The sequence below is a fragment of the Nelumbo nucifera genome, chromosome 8 (assembly GCF_055504915.1).
Source record: "Nelumbo nucifera cultivar China Antique chromosome 8, China Antique-T2T, whole genome shotgun sequence".
Classification (NCBI taxonomy): Eukaryota; Viridiplantae; Streptophyta; class Magnoliopsida; order Proteales; family Nelumbonaceae; genus Nelumbo; species Nelumbo nucifera.
This window is the reverse complement of record NC_142656.1, coordinates 1,096,764-1,116,776: the sequence shown is the minus strand read 5'-3', so window position 1 is coordinate 1,116,776 and position 20,013 is coordinate 1,096,764. Positions and strand designations below refer to the sequence as shown.

Sequence of the window (20,013 nt, the reverse complement as noted above, 5' to 3'; positions counted from 1 at the left end):
AACAAGAGAAGAATTACCCGTAATGCTGTTAAACCCTTGAAACATTGGATTGAACAGAGAGCCCTTAATAAATGGGTTGCCGAGCGTGTGGAATTGGCAAGGGGACCAGACGGTAGGGTCATGAGTGGGGAGGTGGAAAGAGCAATTAAGTTGGTGATGGGTGAGGGAGAAAAAGGGAAGGAGATGAAAACGAAGGCGAGTGAAGTTGCAAGAAAGATAAGAGCTGCAGTGCAAAAAGAAGGAGATCAGTTGGGGTCTTCGGTTAAGGCACTTGACAGTTTTTCAGAGATTGCTTTGTCACAGAGACGAAACTCTAGTTTAAATGAAGCATATGGAAATCCTTCTTAAAAGAAATGAAAATGGTGGAGGGTGTGATTGGGAAAGCAGATCAGGTGGTGGAGAAAAGAGCTATAGCAGTTGCAGAGAAGACAAAACAGTGTTGTTACTTTTTATTTTAGCCTCGGCATTTAGAACAGTGGACTCAAGCTTTCGAAAGGACACTTGGGTGTATTATTTTCTTTATTCTGTTCAATGTGTTAATTTCCACTGATGTACAGCAGATGGGTGTTTCTGTAATCCATGTACCCGCCTTACACTGGTAACCCTAACCCTCCTTCAGGAGGTAGCAGTGGTGGTGGTCTTACACCACCTTTTGGAGGTGGAAGTGGACTTTCAGGGACAAATCCTTACCTTCAATCAGTCCAACACGCCCGATCAACGTGCTAAAACTAGGGTTGTGCTTGGATGTTCTTGGCATTGGATGCTCTTGGCATGTTGGTGCACGTTGGATTAGAGAACTCAATGGAAAATGCTTGTTGTCCGGTGCTTGGAGGTTTGTTAGAGTTTGAAGCAGTTGTTTGCCTCTTTTTTATTTTTTTGAGAAAGAAGATGATGAACAGTATTCAAGGGTAATTTTAACATTTTTAAAAGTCTTAAATCCCGCATGAAGTCACGTGATATACATAATTGACAATCCATTAACAGTAAGTACTAATCATCGCGTTTTAAAGTTGGAATACTAATTGACACTAGGCCTAAAATACAAAGTACCTATAGGGAAATTTCCCTTCTTTTAGTTACCAAACATACATCAGAGTTGCAGGTGTACAGCAATTCGCCAGGAAGATGACAGGCGGTGGTCTATCAGGACTGGGTCTTCATTTTTCACGTACTGGATTGGGCAGCCTTTCTCCTCGTGCATCCATATCTGAGGAGTTGAGATTTTCTGCCGATAAACACGTTCCAACCCACTTAACAACTTGATCTAACACCATACATTTTACCATGAGATTGAGACCCACGATAAAAGTAAGACTTGTTATATATGTGAAGTGGGGTATAAGATCATATTAGTAGAGGGTTAGAATGTGTTTTATTAGCTGGTAATTTGCAGTGGATTTTTTTTTGAAAGAATGACTGATCATCCTAGGGTTAAAATTCGTTAGTTCAAAGTACTGTCGGGGTAGGTGTCAGCTCGGAATTGATACTAATTCACCGGCAGGTTGATGCATAAAGTGTGGGTTGTGATCCTTTTGAATGTTTATAACTCTGTAATATAATTACATGCATTGCATACGAATTCATGGGCAAAAGTATTTGCTGTTCTGCTAATATGATTTATACATATACTATCAAAATCAAGCAAAATATTTCGAAGTTGATCTCTGAGATGATGTAACAGCTGGTTCCATTCTACATCGCCTTTTTCCTGTATAGCTCGTACGGCATTCGATAAATCACAAAAAACTAAAACTGATCAGATTTTAAGCCTGCTTGCTGCCTTTAACCCTTCGATTACTACTCTCCATTCGGCCTGGGCTACTGATGAAGCTTTGACAGTTTGGCCTTCTGCATGCACAACCGACAAATCCTTAACAAGTATTGTGAAACCAATAGCCTCATTTCCTGTGAGTTAGGATTTCCTGCACTCGGTTTCCTTTATGGAGGGGTGCACTCCCAATCAAATTGGGACACGCCAGAATTTGTATAAAACTCTAACTCAGATATACGAGCCATTTAAACAATCAGTTTAAATCTGTTAGTTTTGCTTTTTAATACTTAAAAAAATAAAAGGAAAAGTGAAAACTTTATCCGCAAGACTATATTTCATTGCAAAATTTAATCTCGTCTGTAAAACCCTACTATCCTTTTCTTTGTTTAACATAGAATGAAAGAAGAACAAATCGGAAGTCCAAATAAAGAGCTATATGCTCTACTTCACATATCTCCTGAAACATGGGATGAAGAAATTAGAAAAGTTTATTGTCGATGGGCACAAATCTAGAACTCCATAAATGCCGACTTCCACAGGTGAAAACGTTGCTATAGAAAACTCTCAAAAAATTTGTGAAGCACATGAAATCTTGACTGATGAGTACAAAGAAAACTGTTGCAAACCAAGTCGCCTCTAACCTGGTGCATTAACAAACGATTGCTGACTAAATAAGGGCGGAAGTCATTTGCAAGTAATTGTTTCAGGTGCCCATCATTTCTTCTTCACTTGAGTACTCTACTTTTTTCAAAACACCTACACCTCATTTTGAATTGGATTCGGTAATGGCTTCCTTTTTATAGGGTAATTAACATTTATTAATTCTGCTCTTGAACTTGTCGACTTCAAGACTTCTGAATCTTTACCTCAATCAATTGGATATAGCATACACTAAAGTCATCAAAACAGTAAGATTTACCGGTTTGTTGCTTCTGTTCTCATTTGCCGAATAAAAGACACTGAACCTTGACTCAAGTTTAATATGGAGCTATGCAAGCAGTTTAGTATAAACATTACAACACCAGAATTTTTCCCCCTGCAATTGTTTGTTAATGGCATCCACCCTACGAAAGGGTTTGGTCTGTAACAGTGTTCTGTATTTTTCCTCTTTAGTCTTTACCGTCTCACGAACTTGGCAGCGGCCAAAGTGTCTATTTCACTCTTTCTTTTACTTTTTAATATGAAAAAAAAAGAGAATATTAAAAAAAAAAGTGATGCAAATGGTCCGTTTAAATGACTTACACATGTGAGATGCCATGTAAATTCTGACGTGTTCCAATTTAATTGGGAGTGCACCCCAGCCCCCAGTACACATGTAACCAAGTGCAGGAAACCCGAACTCATTTCCTGTACCTATTCTGAAGGCTCCATCCGGTAGACCGGGTAGCCACAGAATGCACCACACATGTGCCTCACAGCAAAATCAACAAATACAGGGATATTCCCAATCCACGGTGAGATGTTACAAGTGGTGCGCCTGTGGGGCACCAATCTAACTATGTTTATTTGGTATTATGATTGGAGATTGGAGAGGGAAACTTGTCGATGGCTCTATGCTAAAGGCTCTAAGGAGTAAAAGAGTAATGATGCATGGCCGAGGCCCCGAGCCATGTTTGAAGTATGCAATTGGGGATGAATCGGTGCAGTTTAAATTAAAGGAGATTCCTTGGTGAATTTGTCTACCATGACCAACAATGGGTTTGAGTAACGAGAGAAACGAGGAAAGCATGGATTAATGGTTATTTGTGAAGGGTCCAACATAAACAGTGGTGTTCGGGTTTTGGTTGATCGGGTCTTATACGTCATATATCGTCTATGTGGTCATCTTCTCTCCTCAGTTATATTAGTGTCGCGTCACCTCTGCTAGGGGTGAGCATTATTAGGTTAAAATCGAATAATCAAACTTAATTTTGGTTTAGTTTTTTCTTTTTTTTTTCAGTTCGGCTTTTATGGTTTTTGGTTAAATTGGTTCGGTTTTTCGTTTTTGGATTTTTTAATTTTGGTTTTTTGAATTAGAATTTCGGTTAACCGAATTAATCAAATTTTTTATTATTTAATGCAATATATAATATATAATATGTAACATATATTATATAATATATAATATATTATATATTTATATATTAATATATATCAGGTCTTACTTCCGCTCAAAGTAAGGGATTCAACTCTTGATTTCCATACCATTACTCTACTCGGACTAGCACTGTTCTCTAGTTGCTCGGCCCGATCGTCCACCTTCCTCGACTAACTTGAGTGTCGGAGTATCTACCCGGGGATAACTCCTCAGGCCTCTGACTTTTCTTGGTTTCAAATCTTGGAGTGCAGACTCGTCCTTCCATATTGGCTCCGCCTAATGGGCAAAATTATCTGATAGTAACCTCAGTTCAAGAATTACCTCAGATTGAGCAGCATCAAGTGATGCATTTATTTATATGGTTGGTGATCCAGATCTTCACCTTGAACGTAGAGGATGTTCAAGAATCTGTATTTGTCAGATAATTATGCACGCCAGTTTGGATTAACGGTTCATTCTTTGTGTGGGGCATCATCACCGGAATGCCCAAGTCATGTGCGTCCTCTTGTATTTTAAATTTTTAATTTCATCAGGTAGTGAGATGGTTTTTAATTTGAGGTTTTTTACTAATTTTTTGGTTAAATCTTTTGCTTTTTTTCTTTTGAATATTGTCCCATGCAGGTAAAGTATACATTTTGTGAATTTCATAAATAAACGTGCAAATTTATGTTATGAGACAAACTTAGGCCCGAGTCCGAGCCCAAGCCGATCAGCAGGCCTACAACTTGGGCCTCAGCCCGGCCTTCATAAAAGCTCGAAGCTTGAATACAGAGAGAGAGGACCTGTTTGCGACTACCTGAGGTTGTTGGCTGCCGCTGTTATTCGCCGGAGAAGGCCAAAAAGAATGGCTGCAGGCCTACCGCCTACCACTGCTCTCTTGTTGCCGACTTGCTGCCGTTAGAGATCGTTGGTTCGTTGAATCGTTGGTGCCGGTGGTTGCTAACTTGAGAACTGTGTGGATGAGAATATGATGAACACTGACGAGAGCCAGGGATGGAAAGGCTAACTAACTCGATTAGGGACATAGGGTTTACAAAATAAATAAAAATACTTATATATATATATATTTTATATTATAATAAAAATCGGGCCGGGCCGGGCCGGGCCAGGCTTTTTTTTTGACAAATCCCAAGCCCGGCCTAAAAATTAATCGGGCTTGGTGTTTTGGGCTAGAGGTCAAGCCTGCAGGTTTAAAAATATTTCCAAGCCCATCTGGGGACCGAGCCGGACCATCAGGCAAGCCGACCCATGAACAGATGTAGGTGCTAATTCACATGAGATTTCTGGTGCACAGTTGGAATTCCGCAATGGAATTTACTCGAATTCACAAATATTCCATACGACATTTTTTAGGGGCTAAAATCATGACTTCTTACGTTTTAAGTTTAATTCAATGGTCAGATGTGATCAATGTGACAATCATTTAATTCGAATTCACAATTATATAAAGAGGTTCTTCAAATAGATTTCGAACACTTTTTATTTCTCTTAGTTTAATTGATTTTATCTTGTAAAATTTTAAGGTTTTTTTAGAGATTCTGGAGGAAAATAACATTCTAAACATACTAGTATATCCTTAATTCGATACAGCTTGAAGTTTCACCTGTTTTCTGAAATTACATTTCCAACAATTTCTATGGTTGTTGTTTATTCCTTAATTATACCTATGGTTTGCCACTTCATGTTGCTCACAGCCCGTCTTACCACACGTTTCACCGGGTACCCTCCTACACACTATGATCGATCTGTTTCTTCTTCTCACAAGTTACAATTAATTTCATCCTCTCTACTTGTTCTCTTGTTTCTTGGGTGTACCCTCCTACACTAGGCTTTGCTCATTTGAATTTTGAAAGAGGAAACTAGTGTTTGAATTGAGCAAGGAGATCTTTCCGATCGAGGACAAAGTGGCTATCATAACTTTTTTAATTCTTGCATGCAAGTGATCGAGTGCCTTAAATTTTTTGCCACAAACACACTTGGACAAACTAGGGAGGGAAGAATGCTATCCTAATGGCTATGGGATCATTATTCATTACATTAGCAATGGAAAACTAGGGGTGTCAATGGACCAGGTTTTGGACCATCCAAATTCCAATGGCTGGCGTTGTTATCCATTAGCCGATGAAAAAAAAGAAAGTTCACTCTTCTTGTGATTTGGTGTAGTTAGATGTTGAGAGGCTTAGCAACCTTAAGAGTGGTCTAAAGAGTTTGGAGTTCATAACATTAACGCCAATCAAATCGAAGGAATTACATTAATAAAATCTTTGGACCCTTATTACACAAATTTAAATTATGTTGTTTAGGAGTTAGGACTGATCAAGCCTTGTGTTGTACGTATTATTTGATGAGCATTGGCTATGCACAAAATAACATGAAAAAAAAGAAGAATAATTAGTTAATTGTACTTTTATAATTAATTACTATGTTATTATTTGAGCATTCATTCATACGGAAGCTGTTTTAATTAACAAGTTTAACTTGAAAGTTTTTTTTTTGTTAACTTGCATGCATCCAAGTATACAATAAAATACAATGGAGATAATGACAATGTTAGTATAACCGCCGTGAACTGGTTTACAGAATGGGAGGAGGGAGAAGCCAAGTGCTGCCGTGGACGTAGGTCATGCTCACGAATGGTTGGGCTTCGGCATCGCTTAGCATCCTGACGTAAGGTGGAGGCTTATCTGCGCATGATCCTGGTCCGCTGCAATTGTATTCTGCGTAGTATATTGTCCTGCATTTATCATATTTTATTTGTTAACAAAAAAAATTAAAAGCTTGGGATTGAAAGGTTATCCTAGTTACTTCATTTTATTTAGGATCTTCCTTTGTATCAATAGCATAAGTAATTACTAATTATGTTGATAGCTGGGTAATAAGATGCATGGCGGCATACTTTTCGTCGGTTGTTTTTCCACCGTCAGAGGAGCCTTGAGGACTGATTTGCAGGCCGATGTCGGCGTTGGCGAAGATAACCCTCCCTTTGGCTCTCCATTCCTGACCCAGATAAATATGCCCGCTGCCCGTAAAGTTGCAGTAAACGAAACAGTAGCCAGTATCTTCATTTTCCTTCTCCTTGGTTGATGACGTGATCAGTGCATTAGTTTTTGCCTTCGAATGTATCTCCGTGAACTGCATACAACAAAATCTAAATAATTTCCGTCTCTGGAGTCTGGAGTGCTCTCCTCGGATTTCAATTCATTGGGTTTGTGGGGTTGCAACTCGCAAGGGCGTGACGTGCCAGTGGCAGCAGAAGCGGGTGTGATGTGTGAAGAAGAAGAACCACCCACCCCACCCCAACCATCCAACGACATCAACAAATTAATTAAGAGAGAGAGAGAGAGAGAGAGAAAAGAGGGAGATTATTATCGAACCATGTAGAGAGATTTTCCATTCCCAGAGATGAAATTGAGTGTGCTTTCAATGTAGCAATCCTTGAACAAATGCCTTCCCTTGTCATCGTACAATGATTTGTCGGAGCCAGTGAAGTTGCAGCTATAAAACACCGCCTTGTCACCAGAGATTCTCATTGCCGCAGCCTCACCTCCTTGTCCACCACCTTTGCCGTCGGTCTCTGGAGCCGAATTCTGAAACAACACGAGGAGCAAAACAGAACAAAATATTAATGCTACGACCTGACTGACTCATGAGGGATGCATCTGCATTAGAGGAGTGACCATTTCTCTCGAATTGGTTAAAGAAAATGCGAGATGGGTGCATGGAATGAAAAGTGAAAACCATCAATCTGTGTGTGAGGAGATGTGTCGGTGAAAACCATCTATATTGAAGATTGATTGGTTCCACTTCCACTTACTGGCCGGAAGGATACGTGTGTCGGTGGAACAGACACATCACAGTAAGAGAGTATATTTGAAATGAGGAAGGATAAGGGATTAATAGACTCTTTTAATTAGGAAAGACAGGGAGACCTTAAAGATGATGTTAGCGGCCATAAAGTAGTCCGACTCCACTGTGACAGAAGCAGATGCACCATGGGAGGACAAAATCGGCATGTTTTCGGGCGATCCGTAGAACGTGAGAAATGGCTTGGATTTATCCACCGTTATCTTCTCCGCATACTCGCCCGGTCCTATCCACAAGATAATGCGTTGTTTATTCCCGGAAGGAATACTTGCGATGGCATCTGCCACCGTCTTGAAGTCGCCGGTGCCATCCTTTCTCACCTTGATCACCTTGCTGGATTTCTCAGCTTGAGCCAGGGCATCATCGAGAACAACGTCTTCCCCTTGTCTGATCTGATCTTTACGTTCATAGAACGTCTTCATGCTATTTTCAATCCAATTGTCGAAGCTGGTCGGATCATTGGAAGTATTTTCTGGCTCTTGGTCTTGGGAGAACACGATGGGGGCAAGCACAATCAACATCGTAATCATCGTATAACTCACCTGAAGACGATGGACGACTCTTTTCGTATTCCCCTCCATATTGTCTGCTTGTGTTTGGATAGGAGGGAAGTGGAGGGGCGGGGTAGAGTCGGTTTTATAGGCGACGAGCTAAACTTAAACAGATAGGAGAGAGAGAGAGAGAGAGAGAGACTCCTTCCCAAAGATGGAGATGCATTTATCGTAAATTTCGTCATTCATTATTGGCTGTCCGATACATATGGAATTTAATAAAGGAAATTATCTAAAACCCCCTCAACTTCATTGACAATAACAATATATAGGTAGCTCCAAATAGGGCGGCAAATGGACCCAAATAGGAGGAGTATATCCGAATGGAATTCTATTTGATCAGAAATTGAAATTCCACGGATTCAGATTCAGAAGGAACCCAACATGCTCATACAACTAGGAGAACCATGGAGCATTTACAAAAATTCACAACGATTCTACACACTCGTATGCTCCAATGCGAAGAACTCAAATAAATCCATGATTTCCCATGTTCATGTTCTTTGCACATATCTAGATAGAGACAAAGGGAGAGGAGAAAGCGAGTGTTTGGATTGATTGGTGCCTTTGAAGTGAAAGCTGGAAACAAGGAGATCAAAAAACCTTTCAGATATACAATGAGACATGGTAATTTAGGGTTGCAATTGCCAAACGGATTGGATCAAATAAATAGCAGATACTTTGGTTACTTGGCTACTTGCGTGGTTTCCTATGGAGGTGTTCGCCATCCATCGTCTGCTCTCTCATCTAAAACTGAAAGAACGAAAATGAAAATAAGAGATGAAGACCCAAGAGAAGACGAGATGGAGCGGGGAGAGAGAAAGAGGTGGGGGCCTGCAAATTTATCATTACTCCTCTATATATAATCTCTAGCGTTCACTTCTCAACCTTAGTCACCAATATGAGAACAATAACAACTGGATTGGATCTTAATAGATTGAAACAGTCCATATCCGAATTCGGCCCAATAACTTAGAAAATTAGATTTCGTGATTAGATTAGATCCGACACATTTGCTGTCCTGGCTAGAGGTTAGCATTCAGTTTAGTTAAAACCCCAATTGAATATATCAAACCCCAATTAACAGAAATCTTAGAGGAAAACCGAAACCAAACTGAATTAAGGAAATACCGAAATAATTGAACAAAATTCCTTATTTGGTTATTTCGGTTTAAATTGGATTTCATTGTGGGAAGTTACCAATTGGCTATTTGACCTATGTCACAAAATGTAAATAGTACTGTATAAACACAAACACATTTCAAATCCATCTCTCATACAAACACGTAACCTTGATCAGATAAATTTTGAGGGGGAGTGTAGTCTACTTATCCCAATTTTTTTTTTTTTTTTTTTTTCAGTTATGGTTCTTTAGAGAATACTCCACATGACCTTGTAAATTAAGCTTTTGAAAGAAGACTATCAGAGACTTCCAATTTGGTATAGGGTGGAGAGTTTTTGTTCTTATTTTGTCTTGATGTACTGTTTTTCTTTATTTGTTTTTGTTGCTCAGTGTGGAAGGAGTACAAATACAAATTTATAGAATGCAAAATCTTATATTTTGTATTGTTTTGTATATATTTACACTGTACATATTTGCATTTGTACTTCTTCCAACTGAGCACGTGGGTTGAATTGAGACGATGAGGTTGTGTGCTTTGTATTTGGGCTTCAGGGCAAGATGGGCTACGTCTTCCCCTTTCTTAATCTTTCTCCCTTTTGATATTGGTTGATTAATAAATTTTAAGGTGGCCACTCTACAACCAGGGGTAAATTTAGGGGTCTTAAAAAAATATCTCTTATACAAACACAAAAACCTAAAACAACCCTAACCTTAATGTGCTATATTTTGGTTAATTTGTTATTTTTTGTCAACTGAATTTTGAAATCTGAGAACCGAAACCAATATAAAAAATACCCTAATGAAAAGATCACAAAATCATCATAAATATGGAAAGGAATGGAAGGTATGTTTGATATTAGAGCACAGAGTAAAATTTATATAATTTGTCTTTTAACGGGGAATCAGTATTTGCTTTTATCTTTTTTTTTTTTTTGGGGGGGGGGGGGGAATTTATGATGCAGAAAAGATATGATATGAAAAGAGTTTTGACCAATCAAAACCCATCCATGAATTTTGATAAACAACACCTTATTTGCTCCCACGTTTGTGATTTCAGTTTATTGCTCAGTTATTTTTTCCATATCATAGTCCAACCCTTTTTTTTCCTTGCAAAACAATGGTTGATTGTTAAATCACTAATTTACCACTTAGAGGGACTTAGAAAAGCCACTCATTTTGGCATCATTTCTTAAACGTAACCATGGTATCGGCTTCAGTGCTCACAAGTAGGGGTGAGCAAAAAAAACCAAAAAACCGAACCAGTCGGTTTGATTTCGGTTCAGTGTTTTTAAAAAATCGAAGGTATCGGTTCAGTTTTGGTTAACTAATATAGAAAATCGGCATTTAACCGAACCAACCGGTATACATATATTTCTATATATTTTATATATACTTATGTATATTATATATATATTTTTATATTTTTTATATATTATAAATTAATAAATATGTATTATATATAAATATATATTTATAATATATGATATATTATTTATTATTTAAAATATAATATTTTATATATTTATATTTATATATTTTTATAATATATATTATAAAATTTTAAAAATCGACAAACCGAACTGATGGTTAACCGACTGGCTTCAGTTATTGATTTTCCAAAAACCGATAATACCGGTTCAATTCAAAAAAACCCATCAAACCATGAGCACCCCTACTCACAAGACTGTGCTTACACCGTTCGCACAATCATTTACACCATGCATTAGGAATATCTCGTATGTATATATTATTTTTTTCATGGGGAGATATTCCCAATAAAAAGCTGTAAGGGACTATAAGAATGATGTGAACACGGTCTTATGAGCACTGAAGTCAATTGGCACTGTACTTCCATACAGGGAGGGGAGAGGTGGTGTGCACATACCCAGGAATGAGACTTACACATATTGCAACCCAAAAGCCTAATCTATTGGTTCTGGGCCATTGTATTTTATATATTTTTCTAATGTGGGACTCCTTTACTTCTTGAAATTCAGACATATATCCTAATAATATCTTTATTAATATGTTATTTATTTGAACAGAAATTAGGATTTTCATGACTGGTAATTCGATTTTTTTCAAATGGTGCAAACAAGTATTTAAAAAGTTGTTTCAGCTGAAACTAGTTTTAGAAGTTGTAAGTTAGATACTTGTCATCTCACGCACATATCCCGGTTGTCAATTGTTTGTACAATCTTCAGCAATACCAAAGCTTTTGTGGCGTAATGTTTAGCTTTTCCTTGTGGTAGTATTTCCCATCATAGAAACCTCGTTTGTTTGTAATATAAATGTTGAATTGGGGTATTTATGTATGTTTGACATCTAAAAGAAGTAATGATTATCAGATTAACACTGAATTTCTGACATTTTTGCACAACAGTACAAAACGTGAAAAGTAAGTTAATATGTGCAAATAAAAAAGGTGGGTGTTTATGTGATATTGTCTTGTCTTGTTGTAATTCAAGGGCTTCCTAAACGTGAAACCCAAGCTCTTGATTCTAATTTAGCATTCTCCACCCTAGTGTACGTGTTTACTAGCACCTGGATTACTATAAACTAGCAAGTTAGAAAGGGTTTGTTTTTCGGTAAGTTATTTATCAATGGGGATTTAAGGCCCCCGTTCTTTTTTCAGTAAATTAGTTATCTGGGTAAATGTATTTATCCGGGTAAGTGTTTCCTATGAAAGGTTTACATAGTTAAGTGCATTTACCTATGTTTTTTATTTCCCAGGTAAATAAGGCAATGACAATTTTATCCATAAAAATTCATTATTAAAAGGGACATTTTTGTCTCATTCAAGTGTTACTAACTTTCCCTCCATATGGGAGAGTTATTTATCCACCTAGGAGAAGGGTATCGTTAAGTGATACTTAGGAAAATAAACTTTCGTTGCTCCCCACCTAAATCTGAAAAAAAGAACATGGGTTTCTTAGTCAATGAGAATCAAAATCCCATTAACCAATGCCCCTAAGAGGAAAAAATGAATTTAATGGGAGAGAGGAGATGTTATAAACATTAACTATTGAGAGGAGGGGATCAAGAATGATTTAATTAGAGAGTAACTAACGATGGGTTTTATTAGAGAAAGTTAAGACCTAAGAGATTTTTTTTTTGTGTAACTCCTTACATTTTGTATAATTTAATTAAAAATAGATAATCACATGTGTGAAAAAGGAGAGGAATATAAGAAGCATGTGAATTTATATATATTTACATGGTTCTACAATGTCAATGTCTATTAATCAGTCAATTGTTTAATTAGGTCCAGAAACCATGCATGGGTATGAAGTGTTGATCCTACTCGATCTAGGCTTATGTTGGGCCTAGACTCAACCCAATTGGCCCAAGCTTTTCCTTAAGGCTAGGCTGCGTGGGGTTTGAAAGGAAACTAGGAAAGGTCGGGAAAGGGGAGGAAAGGCCAAGTCCTTGTATAGGTTTCTCTACCTTTAAAGTTCCCTGTTTTTCCACTTTTTCTTTCAAAACAAATAAAGCCTAAATGATAATGTTTTAAAAACTGACCCGGAATTGGAATTGTTCTGGCCATTGGTTTCTGGCTTAATGGTTTGAACATCCAATTCAAATGGATAGCTCATTCTAACAAAAAATCTAAAAATTTTAAAAAAATTAAGAAACGGCAAAAAGCCGTTAAACTGGTTGAACGGATCAATAGTTTGACCACCTAAATCAATAGGTTATTGACCAATTCAATAATTTTTTATCGAAGATCGGATTTGAGATAAAATAGAACCAATTACCTGAATCAATAGGTTATTGACCAATTCAATAATTTCTAATCGGATCGATCCAACCGTCTGAATCAATGGCAGTTCGAAAACATTTCTGAAAAAAAAAGTTAAAGTTTTGTATTCGATTTCGGAGCTTCAAAGGAAGACAGACATTTTTGTCAGATGACACTGTAATTAACATAGCTCTAAAATCCAAGCGAAAGAGCATAAGAGTAAAAACCAGGTAAAGGGTTATTTGGATTTATATGGTCCCTGTATGCACATATATGTCCATATGAATAGACATTGTCAGACTTATATCTATCAGTAAAATTGTTTAGAATGTTGTGTTTTTACTCAATTATCATAGGTTCAAGTTTCATATAAATAATTTTGAACTTATTTAGTTCATAAATTATAATATTAAAATCATTATATTAAAAAAGTATAAAAATTAGTCTAATTTATTTATATTATTTAATCTGAATTAAATTCAAATTATTTACATCTACGTATATGTGATCCGATTGAAGTTGTCGAGCCATAGTTGCAACACCAAGTCAGTAGCCACCAAATCCTATACAGCTGAACCTAAGAGGCAACTGGGAACAGAGTAATAAATGAGTAGATGTAGGGACAACCCGGTGGGGTGTTAGTGTGTTACCCAGTTGATGAATATTCTAAATGCGAGTGCAGTTGTGGCCCACTTGAAAGTTGAAATGCCAGAGTGTTGCTGTTTTCAATGTACGAAACTACGATGTTGTTGGATATGCATGTATGTATATATATATATATATATATGATAGAAAAATAAAAACGAAATTTATGCATGTATGCATTATTGATGGAATCAAATTAAGTAGAGAAAGAAGGAAGTTGGAAATAAGAACAAGTTCCCCAGGCATGGGTGGGCCCACCTCTCACTCTCTATCTTTGTCTGTCTCCAACAATATTCAATTTCAGATATCCAATTGGATTCTGTTCGGTTAGTGTTTTGTTTCTCACCCATTGGTTGGTCAATGAAGTAATAGTCGACGCTTTCCGAACATCACATGTCATGTCTTGTCCCAACTCTTTCTCTCTCTTTCCAAACATCGGTGAATAAAGACATGGCCGATCGATGTAGGATACCTAAAGACCCCGTCTAGTTGTTGTTACGTTTCTAATTGCATAGCGTGAATCATTCACAAGATTGGAAATGTTTTTTTATGAGTAAATTGCAAAATGGTTCAACCACTGAACCACTGGGTTTTTACTTGGTTTTCATACGATTTAGGTTTTAGAAGTGGCATCAATAATCAATTGGTGTATGGGCACGCAATAAAAAAAATATATATATATATATAAACAAAAAAAAAAATCGAAGTACCTACCATTATCATATCTATAATTGAGGTGGAATACATGACAACTAGGGTGGTGTTCACTGTTCAATCATTATCATAATGTTTTACAATAAATGACCAACATAAGATATTTTGTTGCAATAAATGACCAACATAAAAATTTGATGTGATTGAATGTATGATTTTCTGCCACATTAAAGTGGGGCTACTGGATTCAAATGCCACACATTTTATGAAGACTGTAATATTGAACACCTCTCAAATATCAAATATGGTTGGTGCCAAGAAAAACTAGGTTTTGTGATTAACTCGTTTAGATTTAAAAGCTTTGAGATGAAAAACAAAGAAAATGGTGTAGTTGTGTGGTGATATCAGCTAGTCAAATTAAAGTATTATTTACTAATTAGTACCAATTAACGGGTTGACATATATAGCTGATTAATACAGAAAATGAGAAAAGTTGAAGCATTATTTAGGTAACAAGGAAATAAGTATGAAGGTAATTAAAAGAGTTACGCACCTCTCAACCAAACATTTCAATACTACTATACACTAACGAGGTGATGATCTCTCTCTCTCTCTATATATATATATATGAAACTATAACATGGAGTAGTAATCTCGCAATTAATTAGCTACATATAAGGTTAACAAGCGATTGTAAAATGCGAGTATTTTTCTTGTGAAGAGAGAAAGCAATGATACCACAGACTTTCTCTTCATTGTAACCACCTCTACTTGGTTCTTTATAGCCACGCGTATATCTATCAACATTACAGTTCTAATTCTATGCACTCCAAATAATTCAAGTTTGAGAAAAATGGCTCCTCTATAGATTGGTTGAGGTTGAGTGGTTCAAAGATGCATGACTTAGATGAGAGCGAGAGAGAGTGGATAGGAGAATCCAATGGATTAAAATAATTTCGGAACATCATTTATTTATTTTGAGGCGAAGCCCGGGAAATATTTGGTAATGTATAGTAACATATGATTCATATAAGATTAAATCAGATCTCATTTAAAATATGAATAGAAGAGGCCTCTCCAATTAAGATTTGAGAGGCTGATCATTGATGTGGGGCCTCTCTTAGATGTGATCATTGATTACTGGGTACTGAAATTTTAGATTTCCGGCACGTGGCAAGTTAATTATAGGTTTATAAAAGATCGCAAGTATATATTGGTTCTGCCGGAGGCCGGGCCATAAATTCACAAAATATTTCTTGTATTGTTAGGGGGCGCGTCGCGTGTATTAATAATAGCGATGCTATTGTTCTTTTCGGCCTTCAACGGCATTAATTTGACACCCATACACACACACACACACTTAAACAAACACACGCGTAGAAAAAGACATGATGAATTTGGTCCCCCCACTATCTAAAATCTGATTTGTCGGTGGACTGTCACATGGGCTGTTTTTTAAGGTTTTTACAGGCATGTATTGACCTCGCTGCTCTTCACTGCGTGCGTACAATTGAAGTCTTAGTAAAATTAACCACAGCCCTTGTAAAAAAATATCACTTTAATTGGAAGGATTAGATGTATATATATATATATATATATATTGATGTCTTTTTAACATGTGATGCAGCTTAATTTGGCCTCGTGTTATTTGCTAGCTAGACGGGACCTACTTTAATAAGTAGCTAGGTTAATACTTAATATGAGTTGGTGATAGCGAGCTACCACCCAAAACCTGCCTTAATTTCCACAGGTTTAATTTGGACCCAACCCTCCAAGGCCCAAGGGAAAGGGATGCCACGTAATTTACGTACCGACTTAGCTTCTTTTGGATCATAATTAAGTTAAGTATAGGGGTATTGGATAACTACACGGGATTTTTTACTCACTTTTCCTATTTACTCTTTACCCGCCGTCAATTACAGTCACACATTTCTATTAATCTTTTTTTTTTTTTTGCTGATGTCACTTTTGTTTTCAAAGAGAAACAATTTTATATATATTATCAACCCCCCCTTCCCCCCTCCCTCTCCCCTAAACTAGTTGAAATCTTGATGCACAATGTGAATGGATGGAAATTAAACACACAGTTGATATTAACAGGAATCCATCTTGATGCTCATAATTCTATAATCACTTTGTTTGGTTTAGATATTTAAAAATTTGGTGTTTTACTTTAATTAATTGTCCAGAATCCAGATTAATTGAAAATTGGTAAATTACATGGAATTTACTGAATTCGTTCAGGTAGAAACAAGTATGTGCCAAAAAAAAAACAGGCAAAAGGGACCAAATGTAAAAGATGTAAGGATAATTAATATATGTACATGTGCAGTGCAGCTTTGTTTTTCTCAATTATGAATTCCAATGCACAAAAGATATAAAACCGTGGCATACAAATGTACGCGCGTTTATGACATAACAGTGGAGATCAAATCAGCCCCCTCCCCCACAAGGTTGTTTTCCATAATATCCCACAGCACATCCCCGCCAGCAAAGAAGTTTAAAAGAGAAAGGGATAATTTTGGGGAGACTGTGCTGTCCTGTCCTGTAATGGTGTATGTAGGAACTAGCACGTGCTCTGAAAAAAAAAAAAAAAATCTGAGGGTGGGTGATGATGATGGGTCATGGATGGTATGATGAGGACCATACTTTGGTGGCAACTGGCAAATGGCAATGGGGATGGTGGCTGTGTTTTGAATGGATGATGGATGACGTGCGTGAAGTGATCATGAAGTGATGATATGATGATACAAGATAAGGTGGTGAATACTGAGTGAATTGATCAACGCAATATTGGGGTTTAGTGGACCAGGAGTAGGAGTGGGCGATGGTCTCTGGACTCTGGAGTAAACAATAACAATAAAAGGAAGGGTATGAAACATGACAGCTACCAAATCAGAATGGAACATGCCATGTTGGCGGTGATCATGTAGAGAGCTATCTCTATTAGTATTATTAGACCATACCAGTTACCAGACGTCGTCACAAGCGTCAAGCGGCCGCGCGCAATCCGCAATCTGTCTGCATGCAGTCAATCACACTATGCTGAGCCGTTGAGTGAGCCTTGTGGATATGTTGGATAAGCCCCAACCCACCCTGGCCCAGTGGCCTTCAGGCCTTCCTTCCATTCAACAAATATCATCACTATTTCTAATGTAATAACTAAATTATTTACTTTTGGATGATATTGTTTGACAACTAGGCTTCGTTTGGTTTAATTTTGTTTTGGCTTTTACTTTGTTCTACGTCAGATCTTAATCGACTTCTTTTCTATTGCAATCAAACAGAATAACCCATTCTAATACAAATCATTTGATTGGACAGAAATGGATCAATTTCCATTTATAGTGGGATGAAATTCCCCTATTTGAAGGAGTGACCATCCCTCCTGGTACAGATTTTGATTCTAATTCTAATCTGAAACCAATAATTAAACTAATAGATTATTCCAAGGAATTTCGATTCCCATTCCAACTGAAAAGTGCAAACCAAATACGCCCTCAATTCTTAAGTGGTGCGGTTGAACTTATGGGTGAAGGCATGCAAATTAAGATTACGTGAGTAAGACCTCAATTAATAGGATTTGGACTTTATCTAATTAATTAATACATCAAACAGAGACTTATCAAACATCATTGCTTAATGAGAAAGTATTATATATCGCATATCACTACCGAACAAACACCATCAAATCAAATAATATGTAATGTAATTAAGAATGGACGTGGTGGTACGCACAGTACAACACAATGACGAATTGACGAACATTACGATATCGTTATCAAACGACCTCGATCAGGCTCTGATAAAGAGACACACGCTTGTCGTTGAAGTCACTTTTTACAAGTGATGCAGATGAAGGCACGTGTGTAATAATAATATTATGTGAAACTCATGCATGAATGAGGATGATATCATCATGTATTCAATTTTCGTGTTAATATGAAATTAATGCATTATTAGGAATGTAATGTTCGATTATGATGCCGAAAAATTTATAACTAATTTATAGGCAACCGATACCATAAAGTTGTACCAATAACCTAACAGGTGGGTTTTGATTGGTCAAAGGCCTTTTTTTTTCCGTGTCATATCTTTTTGACATCATCCCTAAATTTTTCTTTTATCTTATGAAATAAAAATCAAGCCCAATTAGCGTTATTTACCACTTAGACACTTAATTGCCTCACGAGTAAGAAAAGAAGAAAGGAAACTACCAAATGATTATATCTAAAAGAAGGTGATCATAACCAATTAGCCCGTGTCATAAAAAGTGGTACCCAATCAGTTGGTATTTTCTTTGATGGGGATTCTGCTGATTGCTTAAACATTTTCACGTTCCCCTACCCCACAACATGCATATATTCGTTGTTTTTTTTTTTTTTTCTTTACATCTTGAATCACATAATACAAAAATTTTGGAATTAATTTGAATGAGAAAAAACTATTTTCTTTCTTTCAATTCTATAAAATAGGAAACAGTCGACTATAATCCATGGTGAATGATTGGACCACCTGTTATTATTTCTGAAAATTGTGATACTTTTGGATGAAGTGGCTTTAACATCCACCGTCGATGGTCGCTTCATGCTTTTTTTTTTTATAGTAGAAGCAAAAGTCAGCTCTAATCAATCCAATCCTGGTGACGTGAGGCAATGACAAGTATATGATAATAAATACGGCTGCAAATGAATATTGGATGTTATTTAATCCAAATCAAGTAATTTATATGATCGATTACAACTAGTTTTTTTTTTTTAAATAAAACATCATATTTCATTCATCTATGAAATCTGTATAAATATAGAGTATTAGTTACAGTACCAAGTAAGAAAGTATATAAGCATTATAATGAAAATATATAAAAAATGATAACAGTATCAAGCAAAAATAGTCTCTAAAAAGAACAAAATATTCACAATAAATAAAGGAGAAAATGAAAAAATTTCTGTAATATACAAAAAGTGAGATAGAACCACCAATAGATAAATGAGAGCATTTTCAACCACGGAAAGAAAGGGATAAATATAGTAGTGATTCGTCATTAACTTTAACTACCGGAACTTTATTGAACTGGAACTAAAGAAATTTAAAAATTTAGAATCATAACCGTCGTCGAAATTAGAACTAACTTAAAGTTTAACCACCAACAGAAGAGATAAATCAGCGCATCTCCTTATGTACTAAATATTTACAAAAAAGAAGAAAAGAAAATATAAAAAAAAAAGGAAAAAACGAGAAGAAACAAAAAAGAATAGATGATTGGATCGAATTAATCAAGAAGAGAGTGGAAAAATGAAACGGAAAGAAGGAAAGAACGCAAGGACCGTAAGGACAGAAGCTCTCTCAAAAAAAGAGAGAACGTCGGGAAAAACCCGGAGTATGAGGCGCCTTATCCTTACTAATAAGTAGCGCCGCCTTATCCTTATCTGTGCGCACCACTTTGTAACTTTTCTGTCCTGATTTAATATTGGTAGACGAATGGGGCGGCGCCGGCGGCACACGTACAAATGCCTTGTCAAACATACACCACCAGACATCAATAATTAATCTGGCTAAAATCCTCTCGTTCTTCAAAATGGATCA

At 36.6% G+C, this 20,013-nt stretch overlaps 1 protein-coding gene across 1 annotated transcript; it reads right to left on the bottom strand.

Annotated features, from left to right (window-relative positions):
• Positions 1-6,221: 6,221 nt before the first annotated feature.
• Positions 6,222-8,832, bottom strand: LOC104600786 (putative pectinesterase 63). Its single transcript, XM_010263925.2, has 4 exons — positions 7,778-8,832; positions 7,223-7,435; positions 6,745-6,980; positions 6,222-6,582 (listed from the first exon to the last, which is right to left on the bottom strand). Exons 1-4 carry the CDS (start codon positions 8,291-8,293, stop codon positions 6,423-6,425), a joined length of 1,125 nt encoding a protein of 374 aa, XP_010262227.2. The 5' UTR covers positions 8,294-8,832; the 3' UTR covers positions 6,222-6,422.
• Between the last annotated feature and the right edge of the window lie 11,181 nt (positions 8,833-20,013).

Excerpts from the sequence above, each read along its gene's own strand:
- LOC104600786 (XM_010263925.2), bottom strand. The coding sequence starts at position 8,293 with ATGGAGGGGAATACGAAAAGAGTCGTCCATCGTCTTCAGGTGAGTTAT. Across the intron at positions 7,436-7,777 it reads CCGCTAACATCATCTTTAAG|AATTCGGCTCCAGAGACCGA; the intron begins GTCTCCCTGTCT and ends GTGTTGTTTCAG. Across the intron at positions 6,583-6,744 it reads GGAAAAACAACCGACGAAAA|GACAATATACTACGCAGAAT; the intron begins GTATGCCGCCAT and ends TGATAAATGCAG.